The sequence below is a fragment of the Lissotriton helveticus genome, chromosome 4_1 (assembly GCF_964261635.1).
Source record: "Lissotriton helveticus chromosome 4_1, aLisHel1.1, whole genome shotgun sequence".
NCBI classification, from domain to species: Eukaryota; Metazoa; Chordata; class Amphibia; order Caudata; family Salamandridae; genus Lissotriton; species Lissotriton helveticus.
In genome coordinates, this window is record NC_136063.1 from 1,882,797,755 (window position 1) to 1,882,825,603 (window position 27,849).

Below are 27,849 nucleotides of genomic sequence, written 5' to 3' on the forward strand. Positions count from 1 at the left end.
TTCGCGGAGGTATGTACAAGACATCCCCCCCCCCCCCCCCCGAGTTGTCGCAGCCATTATTCAAGAAAGAAGTGGCGCCTGGCGTGTTGCTGCTGCCATTACGGGGGAGAAAAGAAAGAAGTGTCCCGTCCGTCTCTGGGCCGGGCTTCCGGTGGATGTCGGCCGGACGCCCCTTGCTCTGGCCCCATGAACGGGTTCCTTGGCTCATCGGCTGCAGCCGGATCCAGTTGGCCCCAGTCCCCGGCCATTGGTGGCCGGACCGGGGGAGCATGTGGCGGGACTATCTGCAACTATCACGTGCCACCGCGGCCGGACTGGGAGAGAGAGGGGAGGGTCGAGGACATAGACATTCCCCCCCCTACAACTCTCCAGTGTGGTCAAGGCGATCCCCTGGCTGGGTCCCGCTGGCCCCTGTCTCTCCTCCGGCTCCACCCTATGTTACGATTTCCTGGCTGACTGTTGGCAGCAGGACCCGCCTTATATGGGTTGCTGCCGGCTGGGCGTAGCCGCAACCCTGCCCCACCTTGGAAGTTTCCAGAGTGGGGGGGGGGCGGATGTTCTGCTGACTTTAATTTTCTACAGTTTACCGTTCTTGTTTCTAACGTTTCCTGTTAGGGCATTAATAGGTGTTATTATTACGTATTGTTATTGTTTCTTGCTCGTTATGTTAAATAAAAGTTCATGTTCATCAGTGGCCTACTTATTTCGTTTTCCCATTCCTTCCTTTGTTTCATGCTAAAGCTTCTGATAACAGAAGTTAAGTAACACGAAAACACAGGCAGAGGGATGACGTAGATTCATGCATCACGTACACACAAACTCAGACGGGGAGACAGTACAAGTACTATATACAAAGACCCAAGACAAACATAAAACAGTAAACATAAAACAGTTATTGGCCATAATTATCTTTTTCTGTATGCTGCGCATACTTATTGTTCTGAGTTCTTTTTACCTGTTTCTTATCTTTTTATTCGTTGGCTGCCTTTTTTCTGGTGGCTTTGATTGTATGCACGTACGCCTTTGGCAACTGGTCATGAACTAACCTAGTCGGGCTAATGTTCACAGAGGTTTTCTTTCGAGTCACTTTAGCAAGTACGTTTCCAGGCTGAGACAAACCGTTGGTGTCAATTGGAGAGCAATGGGGCAGCTTTTAGTTATATGCCTATAAGGATGCGGAAAAAGGAGGTAGTAGGTTTTCAAACATTGGCAATATCCCTAGTCCTCTCGGCGGAGGATACTTGTGTAACCCTTACCTCGAAATACCCTAAACTTTTCCCTACTTGGCTAAACGTAAGAATGCTTGATCACGTGTGTACATTATTCTTTTTGCTTTATTCGGGGTTTGTCGTGGTTAATTTAGAGCTAGACTGGGTTTCCCGTCTTAGCGTTGTTTGATCTATGAGGACTCGAACATGTCGCTGAAATCGGCCTGGCGAAATCTGTGCCATCGGGCATAATCGAACGTGGTGGTTCTATCTGGCCTGTCCATGTCAGTCTGATTCATCTTTGTCTCGCGCCTTTTCCCTTTCTGCCGGCCTGTTATTCCTGTCGGCCCTCTGCTCCTACTCTCGTTCAGTAGAGTCGGACATTGGGCTTTCCAGTGCCCGGCATATTTACAAAAAGCACATTGGTTTTGCCCTAAGTCTGGTCGCCCTGTGCGCAGTGTCGGGGGATTACTTTCGGGTCGTTGTGTCCTGGGGTTGTCCTGTCGATATATTCCTTTACCTGCTCTGTCCTCGTCTCTTTTCTTTTGTTGCATTGCTTCTTTGCGCCACATACCGAGACTGTCGAGCATAATAGGCGTTGTCTTATTATTACGAAGGGCTATTTCTAACGTTTCTATTTTATCAAGATCGAAGGATCCTATCAGTGGCCACTGTTTCTCTTGATTTTCTTTGGTATACCTGTGCCACAGTTTACTATAGGCTATGGTAACTAATCCATAGTTTATGAACATGTCTTTATTAGGGGTGCCTTCCAGCGGAGCTAGATGATCCACCTCTAATAAACGGTCCGGGCTGAACCAACTATCGACCAGTGGGGAGAAGACAGACATGACGGCTCGCGAAGAGGACAAAAAGTCAGCACTGCCTATCTTATCACTGCGTGCAAAGACTAGACAGAATATTTCTATTCTACGTTGTTTGCAGGCAGTGAATACCTCATGAACCAATATCAAAACAATAAATAAACGACCAGTGGGGAGAATAAGTAGATCCGCAAAGGTCTGCGTCCTCTACCCTTTCACTATCTGCAAAGGGGAACCTGTTCTTTCCTGTTTGTAGACAGAGAATCTCCAGAAAACAATCCGCGGACAGTAGCTCGGGGTTAAAAAACAGTTAATCAGTGTGGGAGAGGGAATCTCCCGAAAACAATTCGTGAATAAATAATCAATCAGTGGGGGAGAAAGATAGGCACGCTGGCTGCGTTACTTATCCTTCACTGTTTGCAAAGAGAAAGAGCCTACTGTTTCTCCGTTTGCAGACAGTGAATCTCCAAATAGGTCAACAAAGAGTAATACTAGTATTTTCTGAACAATTAAACAACTATTTCGCAATTCGTCGTGTCTACACGGCCTTACCCGGACCGTATGGACAGTTTCTTATCTTCCGAATCCAGCGCCCGATCGTCCTCCTTTTCTCGTATTCCTCGCGGCACTCCTGGTGGTTCCCAGTCAGGACAGTAGATCACTCGAGAGAGGTCTGTTCGGAGCCAGTGAAGTTCGGATGATCGGCTGCCAGACGAGGGTCTATTGGGCAAGAGCTCTCCCGATCGTTGCAGTCGTTCACTCTGTCGTCAGGACCTCTCCCACTGGATCCACGAGTCACTGATGGGCCCCACGCTTGGGACGCCAATTGTTAAAACTAAGGTCAATGGACGATCAATATTTGCCCGGCGGTATCGCCTCTTTAACCCACAAAATATTAATCAATGAAGAGGCAGGCGCTGGAGACTGGAAGGCAGGAAACCAGGTTTATTCTCTCCGGAGAAGAACACATCAGTTCAGACAGCCAGTATCGTCACGAGGTGCTCTAACCGCATCTCTGAGGCCTGGCCTCTTATACACAGTTAAATGAATTTTATTGCGGGTAACACAGTCTTGTAATGCTTTGAAGTATGAAAGGACATCCTCTGAATCTCCCCTACAGGCCCGTTCCCACACACATTTACAGTTGAAGTCCCCACCCCGGTCACAACAGGTGATGATTATCGCGCAGCTGGACATTCCGCCGATTCACGGAATGTGGGGGTTAGATCGGATCTCATAGGGTGGGGGCTTTGATCAACTCGGGGGTCCTTTGATGAGGGAAGCTTTCTACTGTACGGGGAGGGGCAAAAAACAGTATCGGCAGAGCTAGGTGTCAGCCTGGGAAAGAGGAAGACAGACGGGCACACAGGAAAGGGGGTTTGTATCAAAGGGCCTGGGACCATGAAAGGAATGAGGGGAGGTGTCGCGCTGGGAACAGGATGGGGTTCTGAGGCAGAGCTGCGTTGAAGGGGGGTTTATGACCCAAGGCATGCGAGTGTGGGGGTTGTCAGCGTGCGGGCTTTGCGAGGGCGAAGGGCTATGCTGGGGGCCAGTGGCGTGCAGAGGGTGGTTCTGATCGAGGCACCTAAAATGGCGGGTGCACACGACAAAAAGTGTGGCATCCGGGGAAAAAGGCAAGATGGCGCAGATAATGTTTACCAAACCGTACTAATTTTCCACAATGTATGCTACAGGCCTTGCTTTATGCACCTTCAAAAAGAACTGAAAGTAAAAGGAGTGGGCTGTGCATGCTGGGATACCGAGGATATCTGGAAAGTTCCTTAAAGGCACGGTATCCCTTTTCCAGACACATAATGGCAGCCTATGGCGGCTTGTCTGTCCATCCCTTCCTCTCTATCATCCCAAGGATTTGGTGAAGGGAGGAGAGTTTCTCTGTGGGTGAAACTTGCCAGATTGTGTTAAATTTGTTATTGATGTAATATCCTTGGCATTTCTAGTTGAAGTACTGGACAGTGTAGCCTTGTAGGTGCCGGCTGCATTATTGTCTTGAATTTTCTCTTAAGTGTCTATGCAGGACTGCAATGAAGACCGCTTAAGAGATTATTTTTGTTTGCTCCGGGGTCCACGCACATGGGCGGGACTATTCACTAGATTATGACTATAACAGAGATACCCCTACTTCAGAACTGGAGTTACAGGTAAGAAACGACTCCTTCTCCAGTCTGTTAGTTTGGCTCATCACGTGAATGTCACCCTAACTGGCCAAACGAAACCTGTGCTAATGCTCTCAGGAAGAAAAGCTGTGAGGCTTCCTTTAGTACGTCGATCTCCACTTGCCACATCCTTGTCTTTTGAGCTCCAAGGACTGTATTTGGTTTATTCTAAGAACACGTGGTTCATGCTGCTATTAAGTCTGGCCCAGAGCCCATATTCTGCCTTAGCTAGGGAGTGGGCTTGTCCACCTGTTATCCCTGCCCCTTGTCTAGATTTCTTCTTGGGCACCTTTAGCACCAGTTCAGTTTCAGCATGTTTGGTTGTTGGCCTTTCCCATCTGAATGACATTTGTCCGGTGATTCTTCTGATCATTCCTTGACTGGTTCCTGTACATATATCAGTGGTTCTATTTTTTGTACTTCTGGTCACTGGTCTATGTCCGGTGTCCCCACATCATATTCCAAACTTGAGCAAGCCTAGCCGTCTAGGGTAATAATTCACTCCAGAGACAAAGAGAATTCAACTCTGCAGAGGAACGAGGCAGGAATGCCCATTCTCTCCAAAGCTATTCACAATTGTGATGAACCCTTGGTTTGTTAGATTCGCAGAAGTGCACTGATCTGATCGGGCGGTGGTGATGCAAAGGACAAGGGATGATTGTGTTGACAGCCTCTTGTGTCTGGCTGACCCAGAAGTGTCCATACCAAGACTGTTCTATATCTGTAGATTCTGTGGTAAATATTCTGGCTTTGGGAATACTAAAGGACGTCACTACTGTACCCCGTGATTGACAGGCCCTCAATTATGAACATTGCCTTTCCACGCAGGGAACACTTTCTATACTTGGGAGTTGGCTTTCTAGAAATTCAATAAATTAAATCACAACCATACCCCTCTGCTGACAATCTTAGATTCTGTCTTGGTGCACTGGTGGCTCTTGCCCCTGACACTAATTGGCTGTGGTTCACGGTTTAAGATGATCAAGCTGCAATGTCTCATATAGATTACAAAATACACCCCTACCTACTGCTGGATAGATGTTTCACGAAAATAATTGACCTGACGAGATCTCTCACCATATTCAAATCAGCCTTGACCCTTTGCCTCATGGTAACGTCGAAACCGAACTGCCAAGCCAGGTCTTCCCTCTACAGGAAACCAGCATCCTGGGACCTGTTTGATATGGGGTGTTACTCCAAAACCGGTCGCAGGGTGCTCGGCTGCATCGTTTGCATGCTTAAAAGCACACAGAAGGTCACTCCTTACCATTCCAGTCATTCACACCTGTTTAGAAGGGGTAATGCAAATACCACCTCTGCCATGGAATTTGTGTACGCTGTTAAACATGTTAATTTGACCTCCTTTTCCATTCTGGGACAAATAAGCATTTATTTTTTTCTTTCTTAGATGTTGTTAATATATCCTTAGGCTAAGCAGACATGTGAAAAGTTCATCACGATTACATAGAACTACTCCCTTTCCCCATGTTTATTCCCACTGTGAATTTGTGTCCACATTCAGTTGCCTCTCCCTGTTCAGAATCCAGTAGCTGCATTAGAAATTACTTTACATAATTTTGATGTCCGAAGGGCAATACTGTATTATATGAATAAGACGTATTCCCTTGGTGACTGGCCTTCCATACTTGAGGCATGTGACAAATGGATAAGTGGGCGGTGTATAATTGAGATAATGCACTGGTGTTCTCTTTAACTGTAGACATTGGCCCTCTTTGACCTTCACTGGACATGTACGTTTGTAAAGTCTGTTCAGACATGTGCACATATCTTTCCTAGACATGCCTCTGTAAACTTCACATAGAATAGGTCACGTTACAACACATGCGTTTAGAACGCATGCCATTACAACGTGGTCATTACAACGACCGCGTTGTTACATCGCAGACCATTACAGTGCAAGTCATTACGACGACTTGCTGTGGGAGGGGGGTGCTGGAATAGTATCATTTACTAGTCCAACTCTAGTCTGTGCAACAGTAGGCAAGGTGTTGGATTTTAAATCCAACACCTTCTGCCCCCTACAGCAAGTCGTTGTAATGGCATGCGATGTAACAACGCGGTCGCTGTAATGACCGTGTTGTAATGGTGTAATGACCGCGTTGTAATGGCATGCAATGTGTAAACATCGTTTTAAACAGCATGTGAAACTAGAGTCACTTTTTGTTTTAAAGTCCACATTTTATTTATATATACAGGTCTATGCATTCTTAACTCCAATGTAGAGACTTCCCAAAAGTTGCCCAGAAACCCTCAGAAGAGACATTTATACTGCTTGGTAATCTGTTCAGGCAAACACTAGTCTTTGTGTGGGGTCGGGCAGATACTTTTATTGGTTCTGAAATGTGATGGGTAATGTAGGCTTTGGCCTTGCTGACCTACGGAGGCTCCTATAGATATTTCTGCATAAAGAATTTCAGGATCCTCACTGGGGATGGTGGAACTAGCCAGCAAATATTTTAGATTCTAGAATAAATCGATAGTGGACAAATATTTTTTTATAGATTACTAACTTTATTTTCCCAATGTATGGATTTTAATACCAGAGTGCTATTTTGTTGTAACACAAAGCCAGTGTGAGGTCCAATGCCAATGTATGTGATGGCATAGTTGGATTCTTGCTCTGCCTTCTGTCTAGAAATGTAACCTCCCATGACTTGTTTTTCTTCTTTTTGTTCCCTCTAGGACAAGTCCATTAGCTCTAGCTTGGCGGTTGTTGATCTGATTGATGCCATACAGCCTGGCTGCATTAACTATGACTTAGTAAAGACTGGCGACCTATCAGACGCTGACATGCATGATAATGCCAAGTAAGTGAATATCATTTTATTAATAAAACAGCGCAACTTTAATTGACGTTGCAACTAGCTTCTTTAGTGCGTGGATTGAGGAAGATCAATCTAAATGGCTAGCCTAGCCGTGCATGCGTGTGTTTTCCTGCACTGCACATTAGTGAGTTTTCATTCTCCTGTTGCTGTGCCATGCCGCTTGCTCAGAGGTTTATTTCTAAATGTCAAATTGTCTCCATTGGATTTTTTAAGCATGTTTACCCTGTTGAGCACACGGAAAAACACAAGTCTTGTTCAGCACTCGAAGGGCCATTTATTACTGAAACATTTGCTACACAGCCTACCCTTCCAAAAGCAAAATAAAAAAATACAAGCATTGGCATAGCCAATAGGTCTTGCTTTTGGGACCTTATAAGTGTTTAGTTATGCAGCACAATATCCTTTGTGCAACAATATTAACTGTTACATGGCTAAACACTTATAAGGTTCCAAAGGCGAGACCTATTGGCTATGCCATCTAGAGCAGAGACCTTAAAAAAGGAGGGAGAAGAAGTTAAAAAAGACCATTCCAACCAAAGCCCTAGATGGAATACAGAACAGCATGCAAATTGAGAATAGACATGCACTGCAAAAACGCATGCACTGCAATGAAGTGCTAAAAGCAATAGAAAACAAATGTGTTCCCTGAATGTGAATAGTGGAAGAACACAAGTCATCTAGTGAAAAGGATGGTAAAGAAGCTATGCTATGCTATGCGAAGGACAAACACAATTGGAAGGAAAGCCGTTAAACAAGAGGCAAGTAAATGAGTGACTAGAACCCTAATAAACTGTAAGCAATGGGCTGATGCAAAGCACCCTGCAAATAATGATATTGTACACAACAGTTATTCATCTAAAGCTATGCGGTTGCTAAAGCTAAAAACCAGCTACTGGAACTTGAATTAACTGCAAAGGTGTACATACAGCATTGCATTTTTGGGGTAAACCATTAGGTCAGTGGCCCGAGACAACAATGGAAGATAACTATTCGAGGCCGCTCTTCCCAGTAACGCTTTGTCTAAAAACAAATTAAATATAGAAAGAACAAAATACGCTGCACGTTTTACTGCGACTGACTGGCAGGAAAAAAAAATGGTACGTGGAAAGAATGAAAATATGTAAACTTCAGAAACGACACAGAAAAGTTAACTGCAGGCTGAAATGTTTATGTAGTGGGCGTCTTAGCAAGGTAGAGCACCGATAAGTAGGATAGTGAAGTTTATAACTGCAGCTCTGAAAATAAACTATACTGTCCGACTTAAGATGCACTGCCCAGGTCATCAGTTACCAAGGTTGTGCATAATCATAATCCATATTTGTAAAGTGCGAACATATCACCCCTTGAGGTTTCAAGGTGTTGGGGGCCGCCAGTGATGCCCGACAAGTAAAGGGCTGGAGGTGAGCCCGTGGAAGGAGAGAGGTGTTGTGGGGCTGTGGCGAGCAGTGAAGAGAGCCTAACATGGGAGGATGGAGAGTGGAGGAGCTATCCACTCTCCCGCCCCCGCAAGGAAGATGAACTCGGCCCGGAATGGAGCCAGCAGTCTCCGGCGCCAGCTCCAGCTCCCCCGTGCAGCGTGAGTGAAATGAGACAGCGTGAAGTGAGTGGCTGGTCAGAACAGCTATAGAGAAGTGCCCGAAAGGGGAAAGAGGCAACTTCCTAAGGCACGAGTGTCAGCAGCAGGTAGAATGACCCAATTGGAGTGACCAGGCATAGGGTGGAGTGCCGCATGTGCGGTGGTAAGTATAATGTGAGTGAGAGGGCCACTGGGCAGCAAGGCAGTAATGGCCCTGTTTACAATAAAAGGAAAAGACTCACTGTTCACTGTGGAGAAAAGGAGGGGCTTCCTGTGGAGTCCGGTCCCCTGTGTTTCCTGGGTAGCAGCAGGACGGGAGAGTGCTGCTGGGCGATGGAGCCTTCGGCAGGCGGCGTGCATGCAGGAGTGCAGCCTTGGCAGTAGTGCCTCGCCCATAGGAAGAGTGCACGCGTGGCCTGCTGGCACAGAAGATTAGGCCAGCTGCCGTGCTGAGAGGTCCCAGCGCAGCCGGAGCAACGAGGCTGAAGGAGAGCGGCAGGAGTGGCCTCATGAATGAAGTGGCAACTGAGCGAGGCCCACAGCATGGATAGAGCTGCTGAGGCCGGTCTGAACACTGTGGGGACACTCTCAGACCAGGAGGTTGTTAATGTAAAGGGCCAAAGCGCACAAGGGGTGCCGGACATGTAATGTCTGCAGTCGAGAGGCGCCCAAGCTTAATGTGCACCGAACCTCCCTGCTTTCCTCCACCAGGCGTTTGAGGAAACCAGGAACGTGTTGAGGAGGAGATGTAAAGGGGTGGGGGAAGAAGTAAGGTTGAGGAGAGGCGTGTGGGTGAAGTGAATATTAATTTGGCCGCGCAGCAGTAATAGTAACGCCCGCAGCAGTAATAGTAACGCCGCGCGGCCGTACAAGAGAAAAAGTCATCACGATCGCGATGACACGCTAAAGCACGCAAGGGATGCGAGCGCAGCAGTGCGCATGCTTGTGAGCGCAAGCTGGTGGCTGCTTCCAAAAGCCGCTACTAAATGTCTCTCCGAGCAACGCATGCACGCTGATTCAGCGAGACCTAAAAACGGCATCTCGCTGAGGCCCGCCCCCTCTCTGCAGCATTCTGCAAAAGCGCCCCCCCTGCGTGTTCTAAGTTGGGGGATTAAGTCCCCTTGAATACCGAGGGTCCCTGGGGCCCAATTAGCCCACCAGGTACCTCCAGTAAGCGCCACAGAGCTGCATTGCAGAGAGGTGATCCGAGGCTACGCCCCTTTTTACACCATGCTACAAATACAGCTTCTGGTGCCCTGCTGGTGCGTGCATGAGGTCCTCTTGTGTTCTGAGGACCTCAGGACACAAGTGGACTTCATCCTCTGAGCAGCAGTGCGCCAGAAGCTGCGTTTGCAGCGTGGTGTAAAAAGGGGCATGGCCTCAGAACACCTCTGTGCAAGGCAGCTCTGTGGCGCTTACTGGAGGCACCTGGTGGGCTAATTGGGCCCCAGGGACCCTCTGGATTCAAGGGGACTTAATCCTCCAACTTACAACACACCAGGGGATGCGTTTGTACAGTAGTGCAGGGAGGGGGCTGGCCTGATATAACAAGTTAGCAATCCTGCCATGTGGGACTTACTGGAGGTAATAAAAGGGGTAGTTGGCCCCCTAGGTTGACGTTAGGGGCTAACTACCCCTCATGTTACCTCCAGTAAATCACACACACTGGGATTGCTAAAAGGTGTTTGGAGGCCACTCTCACCTTTCTCCACCACTCTGCTAAAGTGACTGCTATGTTATAGTTGGAAATTAGCATTTAAATTTTTTTTTAAATCACTGAAAAAACCATAGGTTTCAAGGACGTTATAGTTAGAAATTAGCATTTAAAAAACCTTTAAAATTCACTGAAAAAAACATCGTTTTCAGGGACGTTATAGTTAGAAATTAGCATTTAAAAAATTATAGACATTCACTGAAAAAACCAGAGGTTTCAGGGAAGTTATAGTTAGTTGGACATTTTACTCGTACAAAACCAGAGAAATTCGGCTGTTCTATTTAGTTGAGCTAACTTGAACTTGCGTCCCTCCAAAGCACTGCTGATGACTTCACATATTACATCATTCATGACATGGTCAGTGACATCATCCACATGATCATCTGATGCACCTCCTCCTACCCAAGTATAACTTTTGATACATCCCCTCTAAAATACAGAGTACCATTTTCAAAACCATAGACACACCAACATCAGTTACTACATACAAACTCACTGATTCCTAGATCTACACACACATCCACTCATTCACCCATACAGTCACTCATACATGCAGTCACTCATCAATACAGCACTATCATACTCGCACACCTAGTCAGTCATGCAAAGAATCAATGAAACTCCCATATACTCACTTATAAATGTATACACACACCACCTCACTTATTCATACAGATAGTAACACATACGTACTCTCTTATACCATCACTGATAGAAGCGCACACACATCCATACAGGCACTCTCACAATGACTCACTCTCACATATAGTCATTTATAAAGTCCAACACTCACATATATTGCCATTCACAGATGTAGTTACTCACACATGTAACATTGAGACATCCATTCACTCACCAACACACCCATACCCACACCCATACAGCCCTTCATAGATGCTCTCTTGAACCCATACACCCAGTACATCACCTACTCAAACATCTATGCACAGTCACACACCCCCCACTCACCTACACAGACACTCAGGCAACCATACTGATACTCAAACAACCAATCAATAACCCATATAGACACTCATGTAGCTGCTCACCTACCCATGCAGCCACTTACACACCAACTGACAGACTAATACAGACATTCACACAGTGTAGTCACTAACCCATGCATTCGGTAAGACATGATATACTTATATATACACACTATATATACATATATACACAATATATATATACACACACTATATATACACTGTATATATAGTGTGTGTATATATAGTGTGGGTATATATGTATATATAGTGTGGGTGTATATATAGTGTGTGTGTATATATAGTGTGTGTATATATGTATATATAGTGTGTGTATATATGTGTATGTATGTGATCAAGGCCAGCGTGGCTGGTCGAAACGCGTAATGGCAGGTTGTGGGAGCACAGAAGCAGAAAAATAAAAATAACCAAATCACGCCAACTGGAGTTCGTGTTTCTCTCCATTGCTGTTTGGAGGTTGGGGAGTTCTTGGATCTCGTGATATATGTGTATATGTGTATGTGTATATGTGTATTACCTACTGGCGGTCGCCAGTAGGTAGATATAGTTAGGACCTATTTTCCATAGGAAATCCGCAACATTCTATTCCCAATAACTTTGGCGCTGATTGACGAATCTTTGCGAAATGTTCAAAACTTACGGTCCGCTCCTATCCTGAAAGTCTCGGGATGATTCGTGTAGTGGGGGCCGGGAAAAAAGGGGGGGGCGGTCCCAAAACATGTTTTCCCCATGCAATTTCCCATAGGACCTTTAGGCGCAGCTACAGCCCGAGCTGCTGAACGGAATTACACCAAATTTGGCAAAGAGGTAGTCCTTAGTTCAGACTCGTGCCTTTTGCTTAAATGGTGTAAATCCGTCAGTAGTTCCTGAGAAAATGATAGTTAAATGCATTTATATATCTATGGCCTCGGAGGATCCGCGTACCCTAAGCGCAGCCTAAGCGCACCCTGCCATGCACGAGCTGTATTCTAATTGGCTGTCAACACTCCAAATCAGGAAGTGTTGGCAGCCATCTTGTGCCTCGGTAGAACTGAGGCACAAGAAATCAGAAAAAGAAACGCGTAAAACACGCAAGGGGGGCTGGGTAGATGCACCCTGGCCCCCTAGGCCTGCTCAGGGGGTCCCACAAGGACCCCCAAGGCCCAAAAGAAATTTTTTTTTCAAATCGTGGGATGCGTGTAGGATCCATGCATCCCGCTGCGGAAACAAAAAAAATATTTTTGCAAACCATGGGGAGATGCATAGAGCTGCCCAGGATCACACCGTGTTAAGTGAACATACAAGGATTTGAACTCTGGATTATTGATTCCCAGTGGACGATCTAGCCATTGGAGCAGCTGCGATGTGAAACTATATAAGTCACAGAACCATATAGTTCTAATTTGTAACTTGCACGTGTTGTAAACGCGCCCCATCATGCCTCGTATAACGCGCTTAGAAATCTAAACTCAGAGAGGCGCACAGAGCCTGGCGCCCTTGCATCTCGTCATTTGCTCTGTCGCTTTAACTGAATTCATTGAAGGCTTTAATTGAAAAATCCCTGCTTTTTACACCGTGAGGTGTCCCAACAATTCCAGATGAAGGGAGAGACATCTTCTAGATATTCAGTTAGAGCGTATGTAGTGCGTAGTAGAAAAGTGCCAGAGACACCACTTCTTGGCACTAGCGCACACTCAAGAAAAGCTCGGAGGAGAATGCGAATAGCCTTCTCTTTCCAACAGAATTGAAGCTGTAAGCGCTGTGCAAGGGAACCATCCTACCCCCCGGACCACCCTCTGCTGCAGGGGCACGGGCCCTGGGTGGTCTCCAGTCTCAGGAGACAGGACTGCCACTGCTCCCACAGACTTAAGTCCAGGCCTTTTCGAGGTTCAACTGGTGAGGGTGGCAGGGACCGGGGCCGAGGGGCGCGGGATGGCACAGGGCGGTCCCACGAGAGCGAGGCCTTTTCACTGATGGGCGACAGATTTCAGACAGCCTGCCCAGGACTCGACTGCGAGGTGGGCCACGGAGGGTCGAGGCGCACTGGTTAATGAATGTCTGGAATCACGGGGGGAAGGCGAGGAGCAGCCGAGAGGCGCAGAGTGCATTCATCCGATCTCCCATGCTTCTATCCGTCCTTTATTCCTTCCTTTCACCTTCTTGCTGGTACCGTCTTTTGTTCCTCTCTTCCTTTGTCTTTCACTTCCTCCTTCCCACCTGTACACCCATTTACCTCCCCTTCCCTAACTCTCCAATCCACTCACTTCCAATGCCCTTCTCTTCCAATGCCATGCCCTTCCAATGCCCTGCAATCCCTTCTCCCCATCTCTCTTCAATCATTCTCTTCAATCCTCTCCTCTGCCCTTCCCTATCCTATCCTTCCTTCCCTTCCATGCTGTTCCCATCCTTCTCCTAACCTCCCACCCCCTTCCCTCCTCGTCCCTTCCCATCATAGATCCGGCACTCAAGCCTCCACACAGCATCTCCCCATGAGCACACAGCGCCTCTTCATTCATACACACACTTTACACCGCACCCTACCGGAAGACCTGCTTTCACCACTTCCTTTTAGAAGAACTGCTTTCAAGAACGCATAGCCTCCGTCAGCTGGTGTTATGGACTCAGTCAGTGATATGCGTGATCTTACAGCAGTCATTCACCCACAAGAAGACGCAGCCTCAAGGCGCCTGAATTGTCCTCTTGCATGAAAGCAGCTTTATTATGCGGCACCAGTGTTTGGTGTAGACTTGCAGATGTCCTCCTCGTGTAACCAATGTTTCGGAGATAAAAAGAGAGAGGACGACTTTTCCACATCTCAAATTTAAAAGAAAAAAACCCTAATTAACGTTCTTACCATACAATTACGCCTTCTTGTATGTCCGTGTATCAGGAGCCGTCTGGTTGCACGGTTTCTCCATTTCCACTGAACACAAATACGTCACGTTTTTATTATAAAAAAAAAGAATTGGGGGCAGGCCCTGGGGGATGGGGTCCCTAGGGCCCAAAAATTAGAAAAAGAAGGGGGGCTACACAGCCCCCTTCTTAATTATTATTATTTTTTTTTTAAACGGGGTCGCGGACAGATGCCTTGCCCCCTCAAATGCGCCTTTACCCCCTGACGCGTTTGCAAAAGGGGAACAAATTCCCCTTGAATACTGGGGGTCCCTGGGGGCCAACTAGCCCACCAGGTACCTCCAGTATGCGTCAGGGAGCTGCGTTGCAGAGGTGTTCTGAGGCCACACCTCTTTTTACACCTCTCTGCAACGCAGCTCTGTGGTGCTTACTGGAGGTAGCTGGTGGGCTAGTTGCACCCCAGGGACCCTCAGTATTCAAAGGGGGTTAATCCCCCAATTTAAAACGTGCCACGTGGCGCGTTTGCACAGTGGTGAAGGGAGGGGGCGGGGCCTGAGTTCACATGTGTGCAAACACACCCTGTGGCGCAGTTTAAGTTGGGGAATTAACTCCTCCTCAATACTGAGGGTCCCTGGGGGCCAACTAGTCCACCAGGTACCTTCTGTAAGCGCCATGGAGCTGGGGGGCCAAATCCCGGGGCAATGTTAATATTGGATGGGGGCTCAAAGGGGCACCCCATCCCCGGGGCCCGCCACCCCGGGGCTTCTACAGAAATGGTTGGGGGGCTCAAAGGCCCCCCCAAGCCCTGGGGAATGCCACCCCCGGGGCTTCTGAAAAGAGTGGGTGGGGGGCTCAAAGACCCCTCCAAGCCCTGGGGACCGCCACCCCCCGGGGCTTTTGAAACACATTTGCGGGGGGCTCATGCCCCCCGCCCCGGGACCGCCACCCCCAGGGCTTCAATTATTATTATAATATTTTTTTAAACCTGTGTGTGGGGGGGCACACTACCCGAAACCTGCTCTCTGTTCCAAAAACCAAAGCCAATTGCTTTTCCACACGGGGAGCTGCATCTTAGCAGCTCCCCATGTGGAAAAGCAATGCTGGCTCCCGTAGGAGGCGGGTAGCCGGCGGGACCGTGGGGAATTGGGGACCAGGTATTTTAAAACCAGCACAGGCGCCATTGTTAAAAGTGCGCACGCGTGTTTGAAAAGTGAAAGCCTGCGTTTGAAAAGCAGGAGGCAGCTGCAAAACAGAGTGCGATCTGGCAGACAAAAACAGTAGTTAGGCGCTGCTGCTTCCGGACTAAACGGAAGTCGGCATTGCATCAACAGCCAATAAAAAAGCATTAAACAAAATCAATGACAAACTTTAACTATTGGAAAGCTCATGTAAAGCGCTTCAGTACCTTCGGGTCGAGTTCACACTACATAAATTTAAAAAAAAACAAGAGATTGCCAAGTGCGTTTCTAAACTAAAAATGTCTGTGCGCGAATTTTGAGTGTGTTAAGAAATAAAGCATACAGTCATCTGATTCTTCTTTTATTTGTCTTTCATAAAAAACGCAATATGAAAACATGGACCGGGGCAATCAAATGCAGTGCGTGTTTCTAAGCTAAAATTGAAAGCCTATTTTAAAACCAGCACAGGCGCCATTGTTAAAAGTGCGCACCCGTGTTTGAAAAGTGAAAGCCTGCGTTTGAAAAGCAGGAGGCAGCTGCAAAACAGAGTGCGATCTGGCAGACAAAAACAGTAGTTAGGCGCTGCTGCTTTCGGACTAAACGGAAGTCGGCATTGCATCAACAGCCAATAAAAAAGCATCAAACAAAATCAATGACAAACTTTAACTATTGGAAAGCAGCAACAGAAATAACACGGAGTTTCACCTAACATACTAATTACTTAATGCCTCGTAGAGGCAGCGAATGCGCTGCCTTATACAAGACCTTAAAAGCAGCTAGAACGTTGGACACCATGCAGACTCTGCGGCAGTGGGCACGTCCGGGGCAGGTCGAAGGGTCGCATCCTATGTCTGACTTCTGTAACTCAGATCTTCACGGATTCCTCTCAAAGTGCTGGTGTTTCACACTTCCATCGCTCCTCTCACTCGCCACTACAGGCGAAGCATACGCTCATTCATTTCAAGAGGGCTCACTCCCTGCAGGTATCCTCAATCTGTGTGAGAAGTTCTCAGAGTTCTGGGTTTCCCATTGCATTCTGGGATCTGTAGTTTTGCCTTCCCTAGTAGAAGTACAGCACCACATTACAGGTGCCAGACTGCAGAAAAATAAGGGACTGAATGAACTAATCCCACTTGCGTGAGGTCTCGTAAGATTTCAGATGTTGCCCTTCAACCTGACAGTCCTTCCACTGCCTCTTATCACGACTGACATAAAACCCTCACCACAAAAAAGTTGTAAAACTCCAAAGCCTGCCAATTTATGGGAAAAAGGAAATTATGAAAATCTTTAAAAATGACTGGGGATTGAAAATTTGTTTTTGACAAATTATCTAATGGTGGGCTACTATGTAACCAAAATATAATTAATCTTGGCGGGAGTCTAAGGGCATATCTATCATCAATGCATCAGGTACAGTGGTACCAGGACCAGGGATGTGACTTGCCCTCTGCACCCCAGTTCTAACAGGCTCTCGCCACCCTGACCAAGCCACAAGTATGGGGACATGTCCATTGCTTATGTTGCGGCTCAGCCAACACTACGCCGCTGGCTTGTTCAAATTGTGTGATCCTGGTTTTCATGTCTCAGTTCCCCCAAAAAAGACAATATGGAAGACAAAGTAAAGGGCCTAGAAACATGCAGGTACCACTTAGTTATTTATTTCACCATTCTGGCAAGTAACATGTGTTCACTTATCTTGGTCTGGATGACAAGTGGCAACGGCAGGAGCAGGAGCAGCAGCGGCGTGATGAAGAGAAGGACGAAGCTCTTGAACCTGTGCAAAGGTCTCAAATACGAAGACATCTTCTAAAGAGACACAAAAACAGGTATCAGTGAAGACTCAGAGGCAGAAAGGCTGCAGGATAGCCGGGAGCGCAGTCAAGTGCTCAAATCTCGGCGGTACTCGGCCGAGCCTTAAATATGTATGGGCTGCCCTCCCCCGGCCCGACTGCACCATGATGAACTCAGCCAGTGTCCCTGCAGTGTGGTCTGATGGGAAGCACGAAGACACACACCTCATCTAAAAACACCCGCAACTTAAGTTAATAGTCCAACCTAGGGGCAGGACAGACGCCAGGGGAGGAGCGCTCCAGCGCGGGCCCCACCCCAGGGGAACCGCAGGCCCAGCCGCAGGTCAGTTACCAGCCTGCCAGCCACTGCTGAGCAGCAGAAATGCCCTGCCCGGACAAAGGACAAGCGAGGGAGCATGTCTGGCTGCGCCCTGTGTTCATGTGCAGTGACCGAGAGTAATGACCGGCTGAGGAACAGGTACTGAGTAGAAGCTGGCATCACACCACCCTGCACGTAATGCCACAACTAGATAAAGCGCCTACCAGGGAACACTTTGTTTCTTGTGTATTCACAAGGTCATTCAAGAGGTCGCTCTCACTACATTGGATACAAACACATCCTGCGTAAACTCTAACTTTGTCTATTTTCAAGGTCCCCCGATTTAGCAACCATAAACGCAAGTGGACCTGTGTGTCATCCGAAGAGTCCGAGAACAATCGCAAAACACGTCTCCTTACATGCAAGTCGCAGAAAAGTCAGCAGGTGCCGCTGATGCATAAGTTAAAGAGGGTGTGCGTGTTACTGTGGATTTCTCTTTTGTGATCACCTTCAAAAGAAAACTGAAAGCCTGCGAGCTGCAGCCAGGGAGAAGGAAGAAGTGTGGGCGCACTGAGCTAGTCCCGGAATTTTAAAACTAGCACAGGCGCCATTGTTAAAGGGTGCGCACCCTTGTTTGAAAAGTGAAAGCCTACGTTTGAAAAGCAGGAGGCAGCTGCAAAACAGAGTGCGATCTGGCGGACTAAAACAGTAGTTAGGCGCTGCTGCTTCCGGACTAAACGGAAGTCTGCATCGCATCAACAGCCAATAAAAAAGCATCAAACAAAATCAATAACAAACTTTAACTAATGGCAAGCAGCAACATAAATAACGTGGAGTTTCACCTAACAGACTAATTACTTAATGTCTCGTAGAGGCAGCGCATGTGCTGCCTTATGCGAGCCCTAAAAAGGGGGTCAGGCCCTGGGGGGTGGGGTTCCCGGGGCTGATAAAAAAGGAAAGGAAGGTGGGCCACACAGCCCCTCTTCTTAAAAATAATTTTAAACAAAGAAGACCGGCATCGTGCCGGAGGCCCCTCAACCTCCCTGCAGCACTCTGCAAACATGCCCCCTGGCGCTTTTGGAGATGGACAAGTAATTCCCCCTGAATACTGGGAGTCCCTGGGGGCTAACTAGCCCATCAGGAACCTCCAGTATACGCCAGGTAGCTGCGTTGCAGAGAGGTGTTCAGAGGCCACGCCCCTTTTTACACCTCTCTGCAACGCAGCTCTGTGGCGGTTAATGGAGGTACCTGGTCGGCTATTTGCATCCCAGGGACCCTTAGGATTCAAGGGGACTTAATCTCCCAACTTAAAACGCGCCACAGGGCGCGTTTGCACAGTGGTAAAGGGAGGGGGCGGGGAATGAGGTGATGTGTGTGCAAACACGCCCTGGGGTGCGTTTTTAGTTGGGGAATTAATTCCTCTTCAATCCTGAGGTCCCTTGGGGGCCAACTAGCCCACCAGGTACCTCCAATAAGCGCCATGGAGCTGCGCTGCAGAGTGTTGTAAAAAGGGGCATGGCCTCTGAACACCTCTCTGCAATGCAGCTCTCTGGCGCATGCTGGAGGTACCGGGTGGGCTAGTTGGCCCCCAGGGACCCTCAGGATTGAAGAGGAATTAATTCCCCAACTTAAAGTGCCACAGGGCTTGTTTGCAGACATGCCACCTCAGGCCACGCCTCCTTCCTTCATCATTGTGCAAACTCGCCCCGTGGCGAGTTGTAAGTTGGGGAGTAAATTATCTTTCAACACTGAGGGTTCCAGAGGGCCAACTAGCCCAACAGGTATCTCCAGTATGTACCCAGGGCCGGACTGGCTACCGGGCAGTTGTGTCCTGCCGAGCTGGGAGCTGATTTTGTTGATGGGGTCCTGCGTGTGAAAAACTAAATTGTTTTTTCTTTTTTTATTTCAATGCGCACGCAGGTCCCCATCAACGGAATAAGCCCCCACCACAGATAAAAATTAGCCCCCAGCTCGGCAGCACACACAACTGCCCGGTAGCCAGTCCGGCCCTGTATGTGCCAGGGAGCTGGGTTGCAGACAGTTGTTCAGAGGCCACGCCCCTTTTTACACCTCTGCAACGCAGCTCTGTGGTCCGTACTGGAGGTACCTAGTTGGCTAGTTTGAGCTTAGGGACCCTTAGGATTCAAGGGGACTTAATCTCTCAACTTAGAACGGCCACACAGGGCACGTTTACACAGAGGTGAAGAGAGGGGAACGGAGCCTGAGGTGACGTGTGCAAACACGCCCTGTGCCACGTTTTAAGTTGGTGGATTAAGTCCCCTTGAATCCTGAGGCTCCCTGGGGTCCAACTAGCCCACTAGATACCTCCAGTAAGCGCCCTATTATATACTAGGGGCTTACAGAGGAGGTCATGCTAATCACAGGGGGTACCCCAACGCATAGTGTTCCCTAGTGTATGTGGGTATTTAACTGTATTCAAAGTGCCTTTTAGCATAGCACTAGCTCTAGGACTTGTTAGTCAGAGTCCATTATCAGCTGTACCCATCTAAAACAATTAAGGGTGCAGGATGATTTTGCAACAAGGCCTCTTTCTGCTCGTCTGTTCTTTCTGCTCGTCTACCTTCTTCCTGCACTTTTCTTTGTCTTTGAGAATTTCTGTTTCTTTCTGCATTTCTTTTGCTTCTTTCGGTGTGTTTTTTCTTCTTTCTTCACATGTCGTACCTCTGTAGGCATTGGTAGAAACTAGCATTTAAAAAACCTTAGAAATTCACTTAAAAAACCATAGGTTTCAGGCACATTATAGTTAGGAATTAGCATTTAAAAAAACCATAGAAATTCACTGAAAAAACCATAGGTTTCAGGGGCGTTCTAGTTAGCTGGAGATTTCACTCGTACAAAACCATTGAAATTCCCCTGTTATAGTTAGTTCAGCTAACTATAACTTGCGCGCCCGCAATGCACTGCTGATGTCACATATTACATCACTCATGACATGGTCAGTAACATCACTCATGACATAACTGACATCTCAAATGACATCACTGATGACATCTAACCCACTCCACCTAATCTACCCTGCCCCACTGTACTCCACTCCAATCTACTTTACTCTGATCCACCCAATCTACCCCACTCCGCTCTACCCCAATCTACCACACTCCATACCAATCTAACCTACTCGTATCCACCCAATCGACCACACTCTTTCCCAATCTAGCCCACTCCACCCATCTACCCCACTCATCTCCAATCTGCCCCACTCTAATCCACCCACTCTGCCTCACTACACTCGTCTACCACTCTCTATTCATCCCCAGTCTGCCCTACTCCTCTACACTCAATCTTCCCCACTGCACTCCAGTCCACCCTGATCTATCCCACTCTAATCTACCCCAATCCACTTCACTGTCTACCCCACTCCAGTCTAACTCAATCCACCACAATCTACCACACCCAATGTACACCACTCCACACCATTCTAATCTATCCCACCCCACTCTAGCCCACTCCACCCCAATATACCGTACTCCAAACTACCATACTTCAATCTACCCCAATCTAAACCACTCCATTCCAGTCTACCCTGTGCTAATCCACCCAATGTATCACACTCCACTCTACCCCCTCCACTCCTAATTTTCCCCACTCTCTCCCAAACTACCCAACTCCACTCCAATCTACCACAATCTACCCCACACATCCCCCATCTGCTCCACTTCTCTCCATTCTACCCCACTCCAATCCACCCAGTCTACCCCACTCCAATTTAGCGCACCCCACACCACTCTAACCCCACTGCACCCCAATCCACCCCACTTCACCCCAATCCACCCCACTTCACTCCATTCTAGCACACTCCACTCAAATCTACCCCACTCTAATAAAATCTAACTTAGTCTACCCTATCGCCCCACTCTAATGTACTCCACCCCAACCTACCCTGCTCCAATCTACTCCACTGCACCCTAATCTACTCCAATCTACCACACTCTACCTCCATGTAACCCACTCTCGTTTCCCCAAACCATTCTACCCACTCCCATCTACCCGACTTCATTCCAATCTACACCAATCTACCCCATTCCACTCAATCTACCCTACTCTAATCCACTCAATCTGACCCACTCTACCTTAATTTAGCCCACTTGTCTACTCCACAACAATCTACCCAGATCCAACCCACTCTACCCCGATCAACCTCACTCCTATCTATCCCAGTGTACCCCATTCCACTCTACCCCAGTCTACCCAATCCGCCTCAATCTATTCCATTTCCGTCAACCCCACTCCAATCTACTATGCCAATCTACCCCACTTCCTCACTCCAATCTACCCCGCTCAACTGCAGTCTATCCTATTCTACAACAATATAGCCCACTGCAGTCTACTCCACTACAATCAACTCCATTCTACCCCAATTCACCTCACTCCACTCTACTCCATCCCATTCCACTTCACCCCGAGCTATTCCACTCCTGGCCACCTCACGCCACTAATTTTTAGCCAAGCTGAACAGCAGCCACAGTGGTGTACACCATGGCTAAAACACATCGCCAAAGCCAATAGCCTTGCATAGGCGAGACCCATTGGTTTTGCCACTGTTTGTTTACCTGTGCCTACTGATGGACGAGCGGTCTGCTGACAGTGTCATGGTAAATTTCACCCAACCTCATGTGGCTGGGCCCTTTGTTACATTCTGCACATATTCTGCTTTGTGTAGTTATGGGTGTGTGTTAGTTTGTACCAAAAGTGATACTGTGAGTCTGGTGGAACCAATCTTGGATTGTCACTTGAGCTATGATATACACAATGGAAATGGTGGTAGCATGCCAGACATAGTGCTATAGTATTGTCTCTTAAGAAATGCACGGATAGGCCCTGATCATAGCCTTACTTTTGTCCTGACTTGGCGATATCCTCTTTAGGCATGAAAAGAGTGTTGGGAGCCAGAGGGAGAGATCTCTTTATGAACACAGGGCAAGCCCTGTGTTAGGGTTATCCTTTTGTTTCCTTTGAGTGTCACTCATGAAAGATTGCTAGATGGGACGTTTGTGCTTTGTACTTGTGTATTGGTTGTCAGGAAATAGATGACTCCCAGTGTCACTACTTCCGGCCTACCATCACCCAAATACAAAGATATTGGCTGGCTTGACCCCGGATGGATACACGATACTGACATATGGTCTGGTTCCAAAGTGCAGATGAGAAGTACACAATCTCAGCACAGGCGGATAACTCAGAAGCAACTATAGTAGAAAAGCTGGATGTGGTATGTTTCCCTTGGTGACACATTTGAAAACCGTCCTAGACCATAAGCAAACACTACCTAAATGAATCTGTTGTTATCAGACGTGTGTTGCACTGAAGCCACCATGAAATGGTAGCTCTTTTGCATTTGCTTCACATAAATCTGCCCTGTCTTGAGCCCTCTTTCTTTCAGACAGAAGTTACTGGAACAGGTGCTTATAGATAATATTTTCGTTTGGTCTCCTACGTATAGTGACCTAATGTCATTTAAACATTTGCAAAAGTGGTTCTGGCCTCTTTGTTCAATTAATAAGGTGTTCTATTGTTTCTTTTCATGGATTCTATGGTTGCTTCTGTGTTGAGAAGTGTCTAGGCCAGTTAATCAAGAGAACGGTCCGCTCCCCACCAGATGTGCATAATCAGGAAATCCTTAAAGCAAATGAACAGGATCTACACATTTCTGATACAAGCTAGAGGTGGGGTTTAAAGATTTTGAGCAAGGTTTAGCATCATGGGATGTTCTTGCAGGACGGAGCTGGAAACCAAAATCCAGCCTCACACTGCTGTATAATCTGACTGAAAAAGGGGGCTTGCGTAGGTCTTGGCAGTTCTGAAATGAGCCCCCTAATCCTCCGCTTGACAGGGAAATGCCAGAGTGGCAGAATGACCTGTCCGCCCTTTGTTGTTACTGTTATATTGGATACTTTAGATCCTATGGCTTTTGTTCACCGTTCCAACTGATTTTCCTTAGGTGTTTCAACTGACAGTTCAAGCACAGTACTACATGCTTCCGTTCCAACTGATTTTCCTTAGGTGTTTCAACTGACAGTTCAAGCGCAGTACTACATGCTTATGGAGCTTCTATGAGGTCTCTTAAATAGTGCAAAATACACAGAGTTAGTGATTTATGTGCAGCATATGTATGCATTTTCCTCTTTTGACCACATTAAGGTCCTAAATTGTAATCTGCATAAAGAACCTGAAACTAAATCTCAAATCTTGTTTCATAGGTATGCTGTATCAATGGCTAGAAGAATTGGCGCCAGAGTCTATGCTCTTCCTGAAGACCTTGTGGAGGTGAAACCAAAGATGGTCATGACGGTGTTTGCGTGCTTGATGGGCCGAGGGATGAAGAAAGTGTAATGGTGCAATATAGGCAACAAAGGAACCAAAATAACCCCCAGATCATTCCTGCCAGCACAGGTGCATGATAAATGTGTGTGGGCTCTTGGGTGGAACTCCCTCAATTGGAGAACTATTGGCACCTGTCCGGTTTTTCCAGCAAGACAAAAGCATCGGCTTCCTCCGGAAGAGAAGATGTACCTCACAAAACTGCTCTCATTCCACAGAATAAACCTAAGCTCCAGTTCAGGATCATCAAAAACCACGTTATCTGTATCAATTGACTACCTTGGTCTTCACTTGCGTCATCCGCACACACTTTTCTACCAAACTCATGCAGAATATCCGCCTACTTCCTCGTTTTATTCTATTGATGGCATGAGTCGAAGTGGGAACAAAGCCCAATTAAGGTCTACGTAAAACTGGTTTCCAATGTTTATTCTAGATCTAGGAGTTGAAACGTGTATACATGGCTCTGGAGTCATGCTGTTAAAGATATACATAGATCTATATCCGGATTCTGCTGCGTGGAACCATAATAAAAGTTGCTTGGAAAACTTTTGCTAATTTGAGAGAGTATCTTTCAGCATTATTCCCAAGTGAAGCCTTTCCTAACCTATAACTCAACATATTACTTCACATATACAGTACAAGTTTTTACTTCAGTTGGAGGCTATTTTGAGCGGCAGATATCTAGGAGCTATCCAGAATTTCTGCTTAATACATATTACCAACATGCAAACCATTGAAATAAGACCCTACTCTAAGGCGTGCAATTCTTTTTTTGTATCTTGGTTTAATGCATATACCCAGGAAATATTTTTTTACAAATCTGCATGAAAGTTTGTTATATTTTTATTTATAATGCTGTCCATTATAATATGATAATGGGGTGTGTGGGAAGAAATTGAAGATAACATGCCAAAAAATTGTCATTCGGTTCTAGCTGTTGACTCGGGGTGCTGAGACTTTTTTTACATCTGCGGAGTTGGAGGGAGAAAAGAGGGGACTCTGGGTTCCCAAGAATGCTTTTGCAAGCTGATTGCTATGTTTTGAGAACATATTGCTATTTGAAGCGGCTCAGTTATATATCATGATGGCAAAGCATTAGTAAAAAATAAAAACATTTTCAATATGTCTTTTGTTGGTGTTATTGTCTTTAAAAAAAATTAAAACCAGACCTAATCCTCCTGGTATTTTAGTAAGTTGCTAGTTAACTCCTTGTTATTTTCCTTTCACGATTTTGGTAGGTTTACAAGTGTTGTTGGATTCACAGAAATCCCAGACGTGCACCCCGACTTATGCGAAAATGTCTGGGTTAGGGATTCTCAGGCTTACATAAATGTATGAAAATCATATGCTTATGTATGTACACCTGCCTGGTACACATTATGTGGAAGGTTCAAATGCACCTCACCTTTTTGTTTTTATTTTTACTTGTATGATTTTAATTTTCTGTTGAGAAACTTTTTCTTCTACACACACTAGAATTGCGGAGTTCTTTGGGATTTGCCAACGTGTTTACAAAGCTAATTTTTTAACTCATATGTTTATGTATATAATTGGTGTGGGGACAACTGCTTAGAAATATTGAAAAATACACAGAGTTACAACAATGTGGGTGTTGACTACATTGCAAAAGTTAACCACCTACCCCACCCCTGAAAATATTTTCTCCCTTAAACTTACGACTGCAGACAGTCGACGATCTTGAGTATTGGCCATGGTCGTAAGTGCAGTTTGTTTTTGGAAAATTAGGCAAATTCTGAGTCTCGAATTCAGCATTTTCAATTGTAAATGTATTTGCATCCATAAGTGAAATCTGCATGCACAAAACATTTGTGAATTGGGCCCTGTCAGAACCTCTTTCAGAGGGCAACAGGGCTCCCAGGGGCTACTGGGCCCAACATGGTGGTTGAGGCTTTTTACTCGTGACGTCCCGAGGTCCGACCTACTATGGATCCTAGACAACTGTGTTCAGTATCCCTTCTACACTTGACTCGGTGGACGAACAGTCACTCCCTCTGGTGGAGGGGGTTGTAGATACAGGTTAGTGAACATGACTCATAACTCAAAGTACACACTGTATGGACAATAAAGCAATATCCAATCTAATACTTACTTTTATAAGAAGTAATATTTTATTTCTAAGCCTAAATATGCAAAGCTATAACAATACCAGCTCTACGCTATAACAATTTCCTCATACTAGACGATCTTAACATACATTTTAATAATATGGAGAACACAGAAGTGCAATCTATATGCAAGGACCTTATGACACTCGACTTAGTGCAGAAAGTGAATATGCCAACTCATCAAGCGGGGCATACTCTAGATCCTATATTTACCAACTCAATTGAGATCGAGATGGGGACACCATAGCCAGTTCCTTGGTCAGACCACAACTTAGTCCCTTTTACCATACCATCTCATAGACCCACGGCTGAGAGGCCTGCACAGAAAATCATGCACATGATATGGACCAGATTCAACCTGAACTCATTTGCACACGTATTGATGAAAAAGAATCATAACCTGGGGGGTGTGGCCAACTGCCGAACATGGTGGTCGCCTCTTGAGGGAGCTCTGGACCCGGGCAGTAAACATCCTGTAAACTCGCCGTTTTCTGCGGTGCCTGCCGCCTGCTTTGACTGGGTGCCACAGAGTGAACCTGACGATGATAATCAGGGCACCATTTGGGCCCCGTGGGGCCTCGGTAGTAGAACGAAGCGGCCCTTTGCTGAAGGGCCCGCGGGACGGCGTAGTGAACGAGGCAGCCTGAGCCGACGCTGTGGAGAGGTCCGCTGGGGGACTCGGGTCACTGTGAGGAGGATTGAGGTACCGTAGAGGAAGGCCTTGGGCGGTACCGCGGAGACCGGGCGAGCTACGAGAGGGCATTGGAGCGCAGCCGGAGTGCACACGCGACCCAGGGGGTGCACATTACCAGGTTTGGAGCGTGAGACCCGGGACGCGGCCACGCGAGTGCCGGGAAATAATCCTGCGCGGCTTACGCGGGCCTACTCAGCTTGAGGGCGTGTGACAGTATAGCCCTGCTGGCAGAGAGGAGAAGATTACGGGCGGGAGGCCCCGCAAGAGTGCTGAGAGGGGGAAGACCCTGTGGCGTGGCGAGACCAGTATCCTGAGGAGGTATAGCCGCCTAGAATTCTTGTGTGGGCCAGCGGCCGCTTGGTGGTGCGCAATTGGGCCATTATAGTGTCCCACAGTGGAGAGCAGCCCAGAGCTAGAAGGGAGGCCATAACGGGCCGAAGTGCTGGTGGTGGTATGCCCAACAGGAGACTGATATAGAAGGCCGCCAGAGGACGGGAAACTCTGATTACTCCCACCCCCTGCCTTCCTAAAACAACCCAGATGGGCACAGGCAGCCACCACCGTGATGTGGCTGCAGCAGGGGGGTGCTGCACAAGGAGGTGAGAGCCAGAGGCATACAGGCCCGGGATCGACGGAGTGTACCACTGACTGAGTTGAGAACGGGCGGCGAGACCTGCTGAGGCCACTGTGCAGTGGGGGGCCTTGCAGTGACACCAGACAGTTTGTGGGCCTAGCCTCACGAAGTCGGAGAGTGCAAATCCACTGCCATTGTAAGGGACAGGGTACCTGTACATACCTAGAAGGGGTCAGTTAAAGGCAAACAACAAGGAGAGGCTGGGGTTGACTACATCCCTGACACTGCGACGTCAATGGACGGCTCTCAGCAGGCCAGCTGCATACCACCTACTACCGCAGTGGAGACGATGGACAAGCTGGACTTAATCTTGCAAGACTTTAGGAAAGCTATAGAGGCACGAATCGGCGCCCTCACGACTGGACTATCGCTGTTCCGGGCTGCTCATGCCAAACTTGCCGATAAGGTGAAGGACCACGCAGTGGCCAACTAACAACCCCAAAAGCAGAAGTAAAAAACTTCCGAGTGTTGTTAGACTCCAAACTGACATTCGACAGTCCAATCCGGAAAGTGGCGGGGAAATATTTCGGGACCCTCAAAGTCCTGGGAAAACTCCTTGACGTGTTTGTCTAGCGCAAGGAAAAC

General features: G+C 47.3%; 1 protein-coding gene across 2 annotated transcripts in view; it reads left to right on the forward strand.

The window, feature by feature from the left end:
- The window catches only part of PLS3 (plastin 3), a 440,804-nt gene extending 415,871 nt beyond the window's left edge, over positions 1-24,933 (forward strand). For both annotated transcript variants that reach the window (XM_078688533.1, XM_078688534.1), the window contains exons 15-16: positions 6,910-7,034; positions 23,687-24,933. In XM_078688533.1, the coding sequence (XP_078544659.1) occupies positions 6,910-7,034; positions 23,687-23,819 (258 nt within the window). In that variant the 3' untranslated portion in view covers positions 23,820-24,933. The remainder of the gene's footprint in view (positions 1-6,909; positions 7,035-23,686) is intronic.
- The last annotated feature ends 2,916 nt before the right edge of the window (positions 24,934-27,849 follow it).